Below are 14,246 nucleotides of genomic sequence, written 5' to 3' on the forward strand. Positions count from 1 at the left end.
ACATACCACACACATGCACATACTACACAGGCACATACCACACCACACACAGGCACACACATGTACATACCACACACATGCACACACCACACACACATCACACACAGGCACACACATGCACACACACCACACCACACACAAGCACACACATGCACACACCACACACATGCACATACTACACAGGCACACACCCGCCACACACAGGCACGCAAACACCAACCCTTTAAAAAGCATTCGACAATGATAGAAAAATCAAAATATCTTTATTATTCAGTAATAGGGTCTTCTGGAAACCGTCCTGGGAAGGGGCTTGGCTTGGCTTAGCATTTTTGGCTTTAATAACTCCAGCAACTGTGGGAAGTCCCTTGAAGGAACTTGCTTGCACACAGCAACTTTACTGAGCAACAGTCCAACCACTGAAAGAAGTCACACCGGGGCCAGCGAGAACGCTCAGCAGGCAAAGATACTTGTCACCAAATCTGACAACCCGAGTTGAATTCACTGAGCCGACGTGATGGAAGAAAAGAATCAACTCTCACAAGTTGGTCTCTAACCTCCACACTGTCACTGTGCCGTGCCACCACGTAAACACACACGCAAAATAAATGTCAAATGAATATTTAAAGACTGTGATTCCCAGTCTTCAGGATTCCTAGCATCTTCTTGCAGTCACGTAACCAATGCCACCTTTAACCCCAGAACCTTTCATCTCTCTGAATAGACACGCTGGTACCCATCTCCCTCCCCTGGCCTCCCAGACCCTTGCTCGGGGCAGCCACTCACCCACTATCTGTCTAGCCCATTGGCAGGGTCTTGGTACTCCTCACAAATGGAACTTCACAGTGGTGTCATTTCCTCGAGACTCCGCGGCAGAAACAAGGACTTGTGAGCAGCCGCTGGGTCTGGAGAAAAGATATGTTCCTCCATTTTTTTCCCCTCAACTTGATATAATTTTTTTTTGTATATTCTGAAATGTTAAAAGGCTTTTACAGCAAGTGCCCTTTCATCATTCACTCAAATTTGACTGTCACCCTCTGGGTCCAGTCTCTCTGGCATATAGTGACATATACTCTCCCCAAAGATCCTCATGGCGGGGCTTGGGGAGGGGGGGAACCATCTCTGTGGAGAAGGCAAACACTTGGCTCTGCAAAATCAAATGTCAATGTGGGGGATTTGAAAAGTCAAGAACATTAGCAAATTGACATTGGTACTCTGAAGGCACTGTCTGGTCCAAAGGACAAAGGCTCAAAATAGCTACCCAAGAAAGCTGTGTGTCTGAGATGTGAGGCTGGGGGCTGCCTCAGGCAGGGAGGGCTGGCTGGTTGGTGACTCTGCTCACTGTGCAGATCTGAGACCCTGGGAAGAACAGAATGGACTAAAAAGACAGCAGCTCCCAACCGAGCCCTCCCTCCGCTCCAGCTCACATTTTGGTGCAGCTTTGGGAACTCACAAGTTTATTTTAAGCATCAATGTTTGACCTTGCTTTGGGGTGGGGGGAGGGCAGGGCAGATACTTTCCACACATCCCCATGTGGCTCAGACATTTGACAGCTGTGATTATGCACAGAGCCACCATTCCCTCCAAGGGATTGGTTACACAATACCATGTGGGTGGCAAAGGACAGGGTGTAAGGGTGCATGGGAGGACAGAGTGTGGCACTGGGCAGTGAGCTGCACTCTGTATCGCTCTGAGTCTCACAGTGCAGCCTAGACATTCAGTTATGGGAGCCTGAGGAGAGGCACTGGTTGTCATTGGCCAGTCTACAGCCTACGCCCAGAAGCAGGTATTCACTACACTGTGTAGGTGTGTAGGTGTGTAGGTGTGTGTGTGTGTGTGTGTGTGTGTGTGTGAATGCATAGGTATATGCATGCATGTGTGCACTCATACATGTATCTGTGTGTTCACATATATCACGAACATGTGTGTGTGATGAAGAGATGTTAAATTTTAGTTCTATTTTGTTGTCTAGATGTGTTTTTAGTTAGGTAATAATAATAACAATGATAATAAGAGTGTATTAGTTTCTTTTGGTTGCTATAACAAAACACCTTACAAAGGCAACTAAAGGAAGGAAGAGCTTATCCAGGCTCACAGCTGGAGGGCACCGTCTATCATAGCAGCGAAGTCATAGTGACAAGAATGTGGAGGAGTGTCCCATTGTGTCCATAGTCAGGGAGCAGGGAGATGAATGCTGGTGCCCAGCTTGATATAGGCAGGCAGGCAGACAGATAGACAGATAGTCAGACAGAAAGATAGACAGACAGATATGAGAGAGAGAGAGAGAGAGAGAGAGAGAGAGAGAGAGAGAGAGAGAGAGAGAGAGAAAGAGATTGATTAGATTGATTTGAGACAAGGTCTCCCTCCAAGTGTAGCCTTGAACTTGCAATATAATCAAGGATGACTTTGAACTTGTGACCTTCCCACCTCCACCTCCAAAGTGCTAGGCATGTGCCACCATGTGTGGTGCTGGCAGTGGGACCCAGGGCTTGGCACCTGCTTATAGAGTGAGGAGAAGGGGCGTGGTACTCATCTCAGAGGTCTGGACAATGCCTAAGTTCACACAGACATGAACTCTCTGAAAGCAGCGGCTGGAGTGTGGGATCGCGGCGCCCATCTTCTTAGCATACGTAGCATCCCCCCCCCCCCCCCAGAGTCCACTGAAGGCCACGACCACAGGAGCAGGAAGGAAAGAAAATCCAAGTCAGGGCTCTCTGCCACCAAAGAACTGTCTACTCCTGAAGGGCATGGGTGCCATGTGTGTCATCTTTATAGTGCAAACTCTTATGGATTAGAAGGGCCAGCGAAGTGTTCCGGCATGTGATTGTTGATATTGTTTTCTTTATTAATATTTTTATATTTATTTGTGTGTACAGGTATGTGTGTGTATGTGGCACATTCATGTGTGGGTGCCACAGTCCTCATGTGGAGGTCAAAGGACAGCTTTCCAGGTCCAATTCTCTCCTTCCACTGTGGGGGTTCCAGAGTTTGAACTCAGGACATCAGTCTTAGCAGCAAGCATCTTTACCCACTAAGCCATCTCACCACCCTTTGTTTTCTTTTAACGAATAAATATGGCATTGTCATATAGCACCTAATGTTTATATCCTTTAGCTGAGGCTGGCTTAACAAAGTACCATATAGAATGAATGGTTTAGACCTAGGGAAAGATTTTTACACATTCTTGAGGCTAGAAGTTCAAGATCAAGATTGCCACCCATCTCTCCTCTGAGGGTTCTACTCCTGCATGCACACAGCTGCTCCTCCCTGTGCCCAGGTGACACATGCATCAGTGGGGCATAGAAGACTGGTGACAAAAGGAACTTACTGGGATCTCTTCCTATCAGGACACTAATCCTGTCTGCTCACGCCGTGACCTCACATAGCTCTAACTGCCTCTCTCAAGATACATCTCTAAATGCATTATGGGATTTAGGCTTTGATAGCAGAGTGGCTAAGGGTAGGTGCTGAGACCTCTGGCCTTCCCTCCCTTGGTGCCACATCCTGGCTTGTCACCATTGGAGGCGGCTTGTGGATCTTGTGATCTCTGAGGCTCCTGAGCCTCGGAAGTCCTATGAGCTCCCTGAGTCTTATGCACCCTGTCCTTCCTCAAAGAGAGAAAGGATTCAATAAGAGAAATAGCCCCAGAAGCAGGAAGAGGGCCCAGGGAGCTCATCTGACCACTTGCTGGTATTTGCAAAGATGGGTGCGGGGATGTTAGCATGTCACATGTCTGCACCATGCATGCACCAACATACTGTAGAGAGATTTCCTAACCCACCACCACCACTTCAGACAGAGTCAACTGGCCACATCTGCTATGATGTGATGTCTTCACTGTGCCCCATTGCCTAGGTAACTAGGCATTTTGGGTAACAGTCATTAACTTCCATGTAACTCTTCTCTAATACTTAGGGATGGTGAGGACATCGTCACTGATGTTCCTGTGTAACAAGTGTGGGTGGCACTTTATCCTCAGGCCTTTTCTCACATAAAATCAGTCACAACACAAATCTGTGTAGTCAGGACTCTGAGAAGTCTGGCAAAGAAGGAGGGTCCCACCCAGCTTCAGCCCAGCACTCCTCGCGTCTATGCTTCATTAGGCTAGACTGTTAGAGATGGAGTCCTGTATCAAAGAGTGTACAGCCCAGGGGATGGTTCACTCACCTTCTGCTAGAACGTCACTTTAGCAGCTGTTAAGCCCACGAGTCCTTCTGAGATCTCCTGAGACTTTAACTACAGTTAGATGAAAAGCTTGAGACAATAATAATAATAATAATAATAATAATAATAATAATAATTGAATGGTGATATCCTCGATTTAAGATTACTTGTGTGCTTTTTGATGGTGTGCATGTATGTTCGTGAGTGGGTATGTGCCTGTGGAGGTCAGAGGAGGGTATCAGGGCTCCAGGAGCTAGGGTTACAGACTGTTGCAAGCTCCCCAGCACGGGTATCAGAAACTCAGCTGGGCCCTCTCTGAGAACAGTGCGCACTCCTAACTGCTGAGCTATCTCTCCAGTCCATGGTAGCCTCTTTAGAAGATCTGACAAACAGGAAGGCACAAAGAACCACCCGGGGTTCCTCCTGGGTATCCTGTCAGTCTAAGGGAAGTCGATTCACTCAGCAAGTGCGTATCCTCCTATTCAAACCTCTAGACAGAAAAACAAAAATTAGCCAAGTTCTCCTGCACAGATGCTCCAACAGGCTCATGGGAGATTTAAGTCCCCTGAGATGTGTAGCAGATGCTTCGTGTAAACTGGGACAGTCAAGGTTAAGGCTCAACAGGTGGCCTTCATGGAACTTTTATCCATCCAACAAACGCTTGCTGATGTAACCATTATGATCAGGCCCTAAGGATGGCAGAGAACATGGCAGATTCACTGTCCTGACTTGGTGTTTGCCTCTTAAAGGGCACAACAATTAAACCGTGGATTGAGTAGGTAATCACAAGACCAGTGTGATCACAGCTTCCGACTACCTCAGTCCCTTCTGGAGTTGATAACTCAGTGGGACAGCTCACAGGAGACTGAGTTTCCACGGTATCAGCGGGACTGGTTGGGAGGTGACACTTGAACTGGGACCTGAAGAGTGATGACAAACCAGTCAGCCCAGGAAAGGGGGTAGGACAAGGAATTCCCAGTGGATATGACAGATCACATGAACAGCAGAAGAATGTGGGCTTTGAGTGGGAAACAGGATGAGTCAATGGTGGGGAGTGAGGGGAGGGGACATGTCCTTAAGAAATGTCTTGAGTATTAATTGAGATGGGAAGTAATACTCTGAATTTGGGCGGCACCATTCCCTAGGCTGGGCCCTGAACTGTATGATTGAAGAAAACTAAGCTGAGCAGAGCAGCAAGCAGCTGGCAGGGGTACCTTGGTTTCTCTCTGTTCTTGACTGTGGATATGGTGTGACCAGCTGTCTCAAGCTCCTGCCACTGTGACTTCCCCACAGTGATGCACTGGAGCCTGTGACTGCAAGCCCCATGAACCCCTCTTTCTCTCTGCCTCTCTCTCTGTCTCTCTCTGTTTCTCTCTCTGTTTCTCTCTTTGTTTCTCTCTCTGTGTTTCTCTCTGTGTGTTTCTCTCTGTGTGTTTCTCTCTGTTTCTCTCTGTGTTTCTCTCTGTGTTTCTCTCTGTGTTTCTCTCTCTCTCTCTCTCTCTCTCTCTCTCTCTCTCTCTCTCTCTCTCTCTCTCTCTCTCTCTCTCTCGATGTTTTATCACAGTGACAGAAGTAGAAACCAGAACACGAGACAGGGAGTTGGGACCCTTGGCAAAGGTGTGTGTGTGTTCCAGACTGATCTCCCTGCCTTGCTCCCTCAAATGCCCTACTCCCACAGTAGAAGGCTGTGGGAGGTACTGGATAGAGTGGGGATGAGGGTGCAGCTGCTGTGTACTGCAGGAGGAAGGCTCCTCGGTGTCTACACAGAGCAGGTGTAGATCCACAACTTGAACCATGAGCCTGGCTTTGTGCTCCCCTAGAGCTCTCACCACTGAAGCTCAGTCACCCTTGGTTCCCCAGAACCCTGTCACTGTCCCTGCCCCTGCCCCTGGAGCCAGCCTCCCCCCAGGAACACAGGATCTATAGATGACTGCTTAGACCCCATCGTGAGGGGAGAGTGCCAACTCAGTATCGCCTTGTGCTGGTCCCAATCTCCTCCTCTAGGCAGCCTGCCAGGCTGTGTCCATTGACCTTCAAGGCACAGGACAGGTTCAGCCATCCATCTTACAAGATGCCCAGCAGAAGGTCTGCTTGTTAGCACCTTCTGGAAAGTGACAAGCCTCTGCTCAGCTTGGTGGCTGATGGGGTTCTGAGAGCCAGGTGCTGGCACAGAGCCATGTGTGTTCATTAACCAACCCAGTGAGATCTCAGAACAAACACACACCAACATCCATGCTGGATTCTGACCCATCTTCTCCTTTCCCAGGGAGCTTATTGCTTGAGAACCTTCCTGGAACATAGCCTCAGTCAGACACACACACACACACACACACACACACACACACACACACACACACATATATACACACGCAGGCCAATGGCATCAGTCAACTGAGAATGAACTTGACCTGCATGCAGTGCAGTTGGACCTGTGTGGAGTGGACTCACCAGGGCCATGTGCTGTCTGAGACACTGAAAACAGACCATTCTATTATTTTAAGATGTGTGTGTGTGTGTGTGTGTGTGTGTGTGTCTGTGTCTGTGTCTGTGTCTGTGTGTGTCTGTCTGTGTGTGTCTGTGTGTGTCTGTGTGTGTCTCAGCAGATACCCTAACCAAAGAGGCCAGAGACTCCACTGTTATCAAAAGTTAGTAGACAGCTAACTGTTCTACAAAGAGGACAGCCAGGACAGAAGGACAACTCCCAGCAAGAACCAAAGGTTACTCAGAATAGAAGAAAGACATTAATGAAGAGTTTAGAGGAAAATATGAAATTTTTTTTAAGTTTGTGTTACTGCACACAACCTTAGGTTCTTCTCATTGTGAACACTGATGGATCTATGCTTGCTGCTTTCAGTATCATGTCCCCGACAGTGTTCTGAGACGACACACACCACACTCCACATCCAGCAAGCTGTCCACAGATGAAGCAGTTGTCTTTCCATCAACATGGGGCCTTCATCTGCCTTCAAAGCCTCCCCTGGCCTGCTATCTGTCCCCTCCTCTGAAGTAACCATAAGTTTCTCTCTCGCCCCCTCTTCTGGTGACTTCCTCTATCAGGCGGTGGCTTGCCCTGGGTTTCCTTATGTTCTCAAACATGCCTGACACCGCTCTGAACATCCTCCTAGCCACTGGCTGCCTGTATCTTGCTAAGATGGACACTGTTGGTGTAGGTTTGTAGTCTTTGGGCTGTTTTAGTCCCTCGGAGATTTCTCATTGACTCTGCTGACCAAGTAGAGGCCAAGACTCAGCAAGGTTTAGGGATCGTGAGGTAATTCCAGACACAGGAAGGAGTTCGCTCAAGGCTCTGCATATAAAAATATTCAAGGACAGAACAACCTCATGGGACTCATTCAGATCTATGCTCTTAGGCCTAAGATGTGCCCAACAGCATGAAATACAACACAAGCAAATACAGAAGAAGAGAAGGGAGATAAAGAGAGAGGGGAGGAGAAGAGAAGCGTGGGGGTCTGCTGGCATGTTGTCTCATGCTTATAATCCTAATGGAAAGATGGAGGGTAGCCACTAATTTGAGACTAGCTTTGGCTATGTAGTTAGTTCTAGGCAAGCCTAGGCTAGAGTATTGAACTCTTATCTCAAAAAAAATCCAATATAGATAGATTATTGGTAGATAGATAGATAGATAGATAGATAGATAGATGATAGATAGATGATAGATCGATAGATAGATCGATAGATAGATAGATAGATAGATAGATAGATAGATAGATAGATAGATATGATAGATTGGTAGATAGATTGGCTGATAGATGATAAATAGATTGGTAGATAGATAGATAGGTAGATAGATAATTGATAGAGAAAGGACCTACCATACATACAGCAACCCTAGAATCCTTGTGCACATCTCAGCTGGAGAGCCAATGATGTAGAGCAGACAGCTCATGTAACTTGCTCTAGACAAACAGAAGCTGGTCTGAGCCTGGGAGACAGAGAGCCAGGTTGGAACCACAGTTCTGCCATCTAAAAGCTACTGTAGTACTTGAACAAGTGCTGGTCCACTCTGAGCCTGTTTCTTCTTCTGCAAAATGATGCAATGGTATATTGTGAGGCATCTTCTGGGGTGGAGAAGTGGGTTGCGGACGTGTACTCCCACTTATAGGTGCTGCGGGAAGCAAATACTGAGGATGGAAGACAAGACACTTGTGGCTTATTGTGAGGGAAATTATTCTCACGTCCCTTGCTGTGAGCATGATCAAATAACCTTGCATGTAATAATATTGTTTCCTTTACTGGGGTGGGTATTATTCACTTTTCTCACCACTGTGACAAAGTATCTCACAGAAGCAACTGAAGGAAGGAAGGATCTACTTGGGTTCGTGGTGTGATGGAACAGTCCGTGGTGACAGGGGAGGGGGGAGGGACACGTGGTATCAGAAGGGGGTGGCAGTTGCTTACATTGTGTCTCCAGCAGGGAAGCAGAGATATAAAAGTTGGTCCTCTGCTCACCTTCTCCTTCTGATTGTATCCAGGATCCCAGCTGTGGGATGGAGCCATTGGTAACCAGGGCTTGTCTTCCATTCTCAGTTTCCCCATTCGGGAAACACCCTCATAGATACACCCAGAAGTGTGTCTCTACGATGATCTAAATCCTGTCAGATGAATGGTCAGGAGCCACCACACGTGGGTCAGCACTCAGGGTTCTCCACGTGTAGCCATGGACCCTGACTCCTTGTCTTTCCTCTGATTCTCCCATTTTATACTCTTCTTTCTAATTGTTGGTTGGCCCGCCCTCAGCTTGACACACTATCTGCACCCAGAACTGGCCCCCAATTCTGTCTCTGCCTTCCAACACCGACATCCACACAAGGCCGGGGCTTGGCAAGAGCTCAAAGCATGTCCGCAAGGCTACATTACATACTGAAATGAGCTCTGGTCCTAATTTGATTCTTCTTCTTCTTCTTCCTTTTTTTTTTTTTTTTTTTTTTTACTCCTGTAACAAGCAAAGTTCACATTACAGATAAATTGCCCGGAAATTTCAATTTAATAAGGCATATGCGTTTTTTCGGGTCCAGAAGCACAGAAAACATTTTGCAGGGCTGGTATTTTCATACTGAAAGGTTTATTAAAAGGACAGCTTTGAAAATGTCAGAAATTTACATAGTGTGTCTGGCCAGTTGGCTCAAAAGGGCTGATTTAACAAAAGTACTCAAGAGCCATGACGTGGAAGAGCCTGTTGGCAGGTGGCCTTGAGCTGAGGTCCCCTGTGGAGCAGGGAGGAAGTCCCTGCCACTCCCCGGCTGTCAGTTTGGATCATGTGGGTGGCATGAGCTGGCACAGGTGCCAGACTTGGCAGTATTTAGCAGTGGAGTAGCCCTTGGCCTCCATGTCCATTAGGTGTGTTCTGACCAAAATTGTTTCACGTGCACATGCATGCACACTCACACACACACACACGTGTGTGTGTAGCTATGCATGTATTTGTATGTATGCATGTATATGTAGATGTGCATGTATGTGTAGGTATGCATGTATGTGTAGGTGTGCATGTATATGTAAGTATGCATGTATGTGTAGGTGTGCATGTATGTGTAGGTATACATGTATGTGTAGGTGTGCCCATGCATGTATCTACACATGTATGTAGATAACAAAGGTCAACATGGGGTATCTTCCTTTCTTTAAGAGCACTTGAGCTTATTTCTCTAAGGCAGGGTCTCTTTCTGAGCCTGGGGCTCTCTGGTCCTGTGAGGCTGGATAGGAAGCCCAAGGGTTTTCCCTTCTCCATATCTCCCCCTGCCACGCTGGGCACCTGAGCTCAGCTCTTCACATTTGTGCAGCAAGTGTTATGCCAACTGAACCACGTCCAGACCCTACCTGGCTACGTATTTTAATCTATTGTTGTTACTTTTAATTGTGTGTGCGTGTTTGTGTGCATGTATGTGTGTATATTTGTATGTGTGCATGTATGTGTGTGCGTGCACACACACACATGAGTGTAGAGGCCTATAGAGGCCATAGGCATGAGAACCTCTGAAGTTGGAGTTATGTCAGCCTCCTGATGTGGGCCCTGGAAAACAAACTTGAGTCCCCCACAAGAACAATGGATGCTCTAAATGGCTGAGCCATCTCCCTAGACCCTATCTGGTTACTTTTCTTTTTGAGACAAAGCCTCACTGTTCCATTCCTCGCTGGCCTGGAACTCCCTATGTAGACCAAGCTGGTCTCAAAGTCACAGGGACTCACCCACCTCTCCTTCCCCAGTGTTAGGATTAAAGGAGTGTGCTGCCCCGCCCATCCTCCACCCGGTTACTTTTTAAGATAGAACACTACAGCATCATGCCTCAAAGTCCTAGCTTGCCTTAGACCCAGGGCATCTCAGGCTGCTAACACTGGAAACTCTGTGGCACTGTCACTTCTGAGATCATGACACCATGCACTGATGTCACCCAATGCCTCTGAACAGGAGTCAGCAAGACAACCTGTGAATTCGCTGCCGAATCACAGCCTCCAAAGATGGTAAATGGCGTCAAGAGAAACAACAGCACCACTGGACACCAGCCTGAAAATTTGGGTTGCTTAGTTCAGTTTTTATATATGTTCTGAACTGAGTTGCGTCGCGTGGGAATAAAATACGGTCCATTTAAAATCCTCATTATTTTAAATCTATTGAACCACAAGTCATTCCTGGATCCACCGTGAACCTGTCACCTGGAAAATGAGAAGCAAATGTCAGCTTTCTTTGTGTGCTCCTGACGCACAGTGAGTCCCCACTGGAAAAGATGCAGCCAGCGAGCTGAAGGCATGCTTAGCTGTGCACACCTCCAGTCCCAGCACTTGGAAAGCCAAGATGGAATTTGTGAGTTCGAGGCCAGTGTGCTCTACAGAGTAAAACCCCGTTCCAAACACCAGGGGCTGGGATGAAGTCAATGGTAGAGCGCAAGTCTAGCGTGCACAGATCTCCGTGTTCAATCTGACTGCTCCATCATTCACCAGGGACCCAACTTAGCTCTAGGGACAGTACCTAGCCTTGAACATGAGGAACAGACAGCATGCTGGATAAAGTCCAACCCCTGGAATCCACTGTACTAGCATTGGACTCAATCTCTACTGTGTCTTAGCTGGGCTACTTTTGTTGGGTTGCTAGAACTTAAGTTTTTATTTGCTGTGTCTTAAGAACAAGGCTAATACAGCTTCGTAGGGTCGTTGTGAATCACAGAGACAGAAGTGTTACTCTGCAAGTGTAGCCCAGAGCTGGGCATAGATACAGATACCTTGCTTAGTCTAGACAACTTTGACCTCATCCTCACACCAGAGAGCTTAGGCAATGGCCAGGATGGCTGATCCACACGGCCCATGTCAGGCCATGGCCAGCAAGGACCTGTGTGGGTGATAAGAACCGCAGAGGTGTTACACGGGGTTTCCGAGACAAGCTATTGGAGTGGGTCTTGAAAAACAGTTGAGTTTTGGCAAACCTCCGTCCCTCCCAGCACAACCACCACTGTGATAGCATTGATTCCAGAGCTCTGCAGTCTGGAATAGCTACAGAACATCACATGCAAAGATGCATGGTGGCCTAAAAGCCACAGCACCCTCAGGGGCCGTGCATGGAGCCTGAGACTCATAGGGGCTTCTTCAGATGCACAGACCCTGCCATAGCTACCACCAACTCACAGCAACGAGCTGTGCCCTGCTGGGCTTGAAACAGACACACGTCCTCTACACCACACCTTGGTTTCCTTATCAGTGAAAGGAGATGGTATCTCTGGGCCGGCCAGCATGGTGTGCAGGTTGGCAGACACTACGCCAGTAGGATTGTGCCGTGCCATGTAAGGTCTTTGGTGTGATACAGGAGGCTGCATATATATATATATATATATATATATATATATATATATATACACACATATATATATATATGGTTATTATTAAGTGGGTGCCACACCCCAATGCTGTCACAGGAGACGAAACCAGAGATCAACCCTGGGCGCTGTTCCTCAGATACCATTCACCTTCTTCTTTGAGACATTGTGTCCCACTGTCCATGGTCTCACAGATTAGGCTAGGTTGGCCAGCTTTGGAGTCCCAGGGATCCTCCTGTCTCTGTGGCCAACAGGCACAGAAGCCCTGACTCTGAAGCAGGATCGGGGACAGTGGCTGCCAGTTAACATGCTCTGGTCCTCTTTGAAATGGCATCCTAGTGACCGCCTCTGACTAAGTTGCTCTCCTTTGCTTACCCTCTCCATTTGTGTCCCCCCTCCTTTCCTGCCACCTCCACCCACTCCTGCCTTGGTTCAGGCGTGACAATTTCTGTGAGGTCGCTGGGGTTACCCTTGTTCAGAGGCAGTGGACTGTTCCAAGCATCCGCCCGTCCTGTCCGTCCCTTCAATATGGCTCATCTCCACTTGCTCTACTGGAAGTGTGCCCCAATGTGTGACAGAAAAGAGCCGTGGCTGTGGCTAAGGAGAATGGCTGTGACTTTGGCCTCCATGAAAGCCAGGCAGATCCTAAGAGCCTCCTCATGTGAGGTGGTCGCTAGCGGGAAAGGAGGCTTGCCTGTCACCTGTACAGCACAGCGCATGATCAGAGAGCAGCCTAACAACTGAGCAACTGGAATGGAAAGGTTCGAGGGTTAAGCATGGCCTGGCGCTGAGCCACGGAGTCAGGGTTCTATGCTCGGTACACGGCTCTTCACTCTAATCGGGATGCAGTCTGATGTCTGGGATATTTTCCCCCTCAGGTACTCTATCTACAAGGACCCAGCAGGCTGGCTGAGTATCAACCCCATCAATGGAACGGTGGACACCACAGCTGTGTTGGACCGGGAGTCCCCATTCGTCCACAACAGTGTGTACACGGCCCTGTTCCTGGCCATCGACAGTGGTGAGTCACTTGGGAAGGACTATCAGGGTGCATGTGTGTCACTTTCTGGTGTGTGTTGTGTGTTTCTTCTGAATCGGGGGTTGGGCATTCCTGAAGAAGAGGAAGGGAGTGGGAACAGATAAACCGCTGCTACTCGCACATACATAGGATCAGTGACAGTCCCAAGCCGGGAATCTCAGTCTTTGTGGAACGGTAAATACGTCCGTCTAGGGGTGAGACCTGGGGCTCACTGGACTCTCTCAAGGATGGATGTCAGGATAGGAAGCCACAGTTTGTCTCAGCGATGTGTCTCAGCTGCACAGGTGGTTCTGGGATGGAATGGGAGAACATATCACTGACCCCTGGAACTGAATTGTCTGCGTGGATTTGTCTCATCGTGACACAATTCCATGGAAAGACATTGGGTCCTCCCAGCCGGTTGCTGCACAATACAAAATGCTGCTCCTTCAAAAGCTAAGAACTCAGTATCCGATGCCAGACACCATGCTGGATGCTGGGGACACGGCAGTGAATGGGCTAGAGCCCGTCTCCTGAAACACACATGCTAGCAGGGTGTGTGGCACCTCAGGCACTCTCTGTTCTTTGGGGGTCAGACTGTGTGGCAATGGCAGACACGGGGAGAGTCCTTAGGAGACACACGGTCGGTGGCTTGCACCAGACACCGAAGCACGTGAGAAGGGACCAGGTTCTGGAAATGTCACGGAGATCGCGAGTACAGAGCTGGCAGGGTTTGCTGTGAACTGTTACTGGGGTCTCTGTCAGGCTGTGTGTTTCCAACTTCTTGGTGTCTTGCTCTGAGATCTGAAGAAGTGTGTGCAGATGGCAGAACAGCATCTTTATTTAAGAGCAAAGGTGCAGGCCGGATGCAAGGGAGCCACAGGCTCTGGGCAATAGTTATCCTGAGCAGCAGGTTACATTTCAGTCTTCCTTTTGAGGGTTCAGAAGGAGAGAAGGTTGGTTAGAGGTAGGAAATGGGTAGTTTTGGCATACCCTATGGTAGGCTTGGATTATGTGAGATTTTATTAACAGCCAATGTCCTTTCCCATGATGCATCTGATTGTAATTATATGCATGGCCAATCTTGCAAACGCAGGAGGCAGGAAAGAAAGGGCTTCCCCTAAAAGTTCACTCACAGGATACAATTTGCCTGACACACGTGAAACCAGTTCAGGTTGGACCAGTGCCCTAGTTCAAGAACTATTTCAGGGGCCAAGATCAGAGTTGAAGTCAAACTGAAATGTCTA

General features: G+C 48.2%; 1 protein-coding gene across 4 annotated transcripts in view; it reads left to right on the top strand.

Annotated features, from left to right (window-relative positions):
- The window catches only part of Cdh13 (cadherin 13), a 1,184,913-nt gene that overhangs the window by 1,135,710 nt on the left and 34,957 nt on the right, over positions 1–14,246 (top strand). For all 4 annotated transcript variants that reach the window (XM_017312550.1, NM_019707.5, XM_006530628.3 and 1 more), the window contains one exon: positions 12,860–13,002. In XM_017312550.1, the coding sequence (XP_017168039.1) occupies positions 12,860–13,002 (143 nt within the window). The remainder of the gene's footprint in view (positions 1–12,859; positions 13,003–14,246) is intronic.

This window comes from Mus musculus, chromosome 8, assembly GCF_000001635.26.
Source record: "Mus musculus strain C57BL/6J chromosome 8, GRCm38.p6 C57BL/6J".
NCBI lineage: Eukaryota > Metazoa > Chordata > Mammalia > Rodentia > Muridae > Mus > Mus musculus.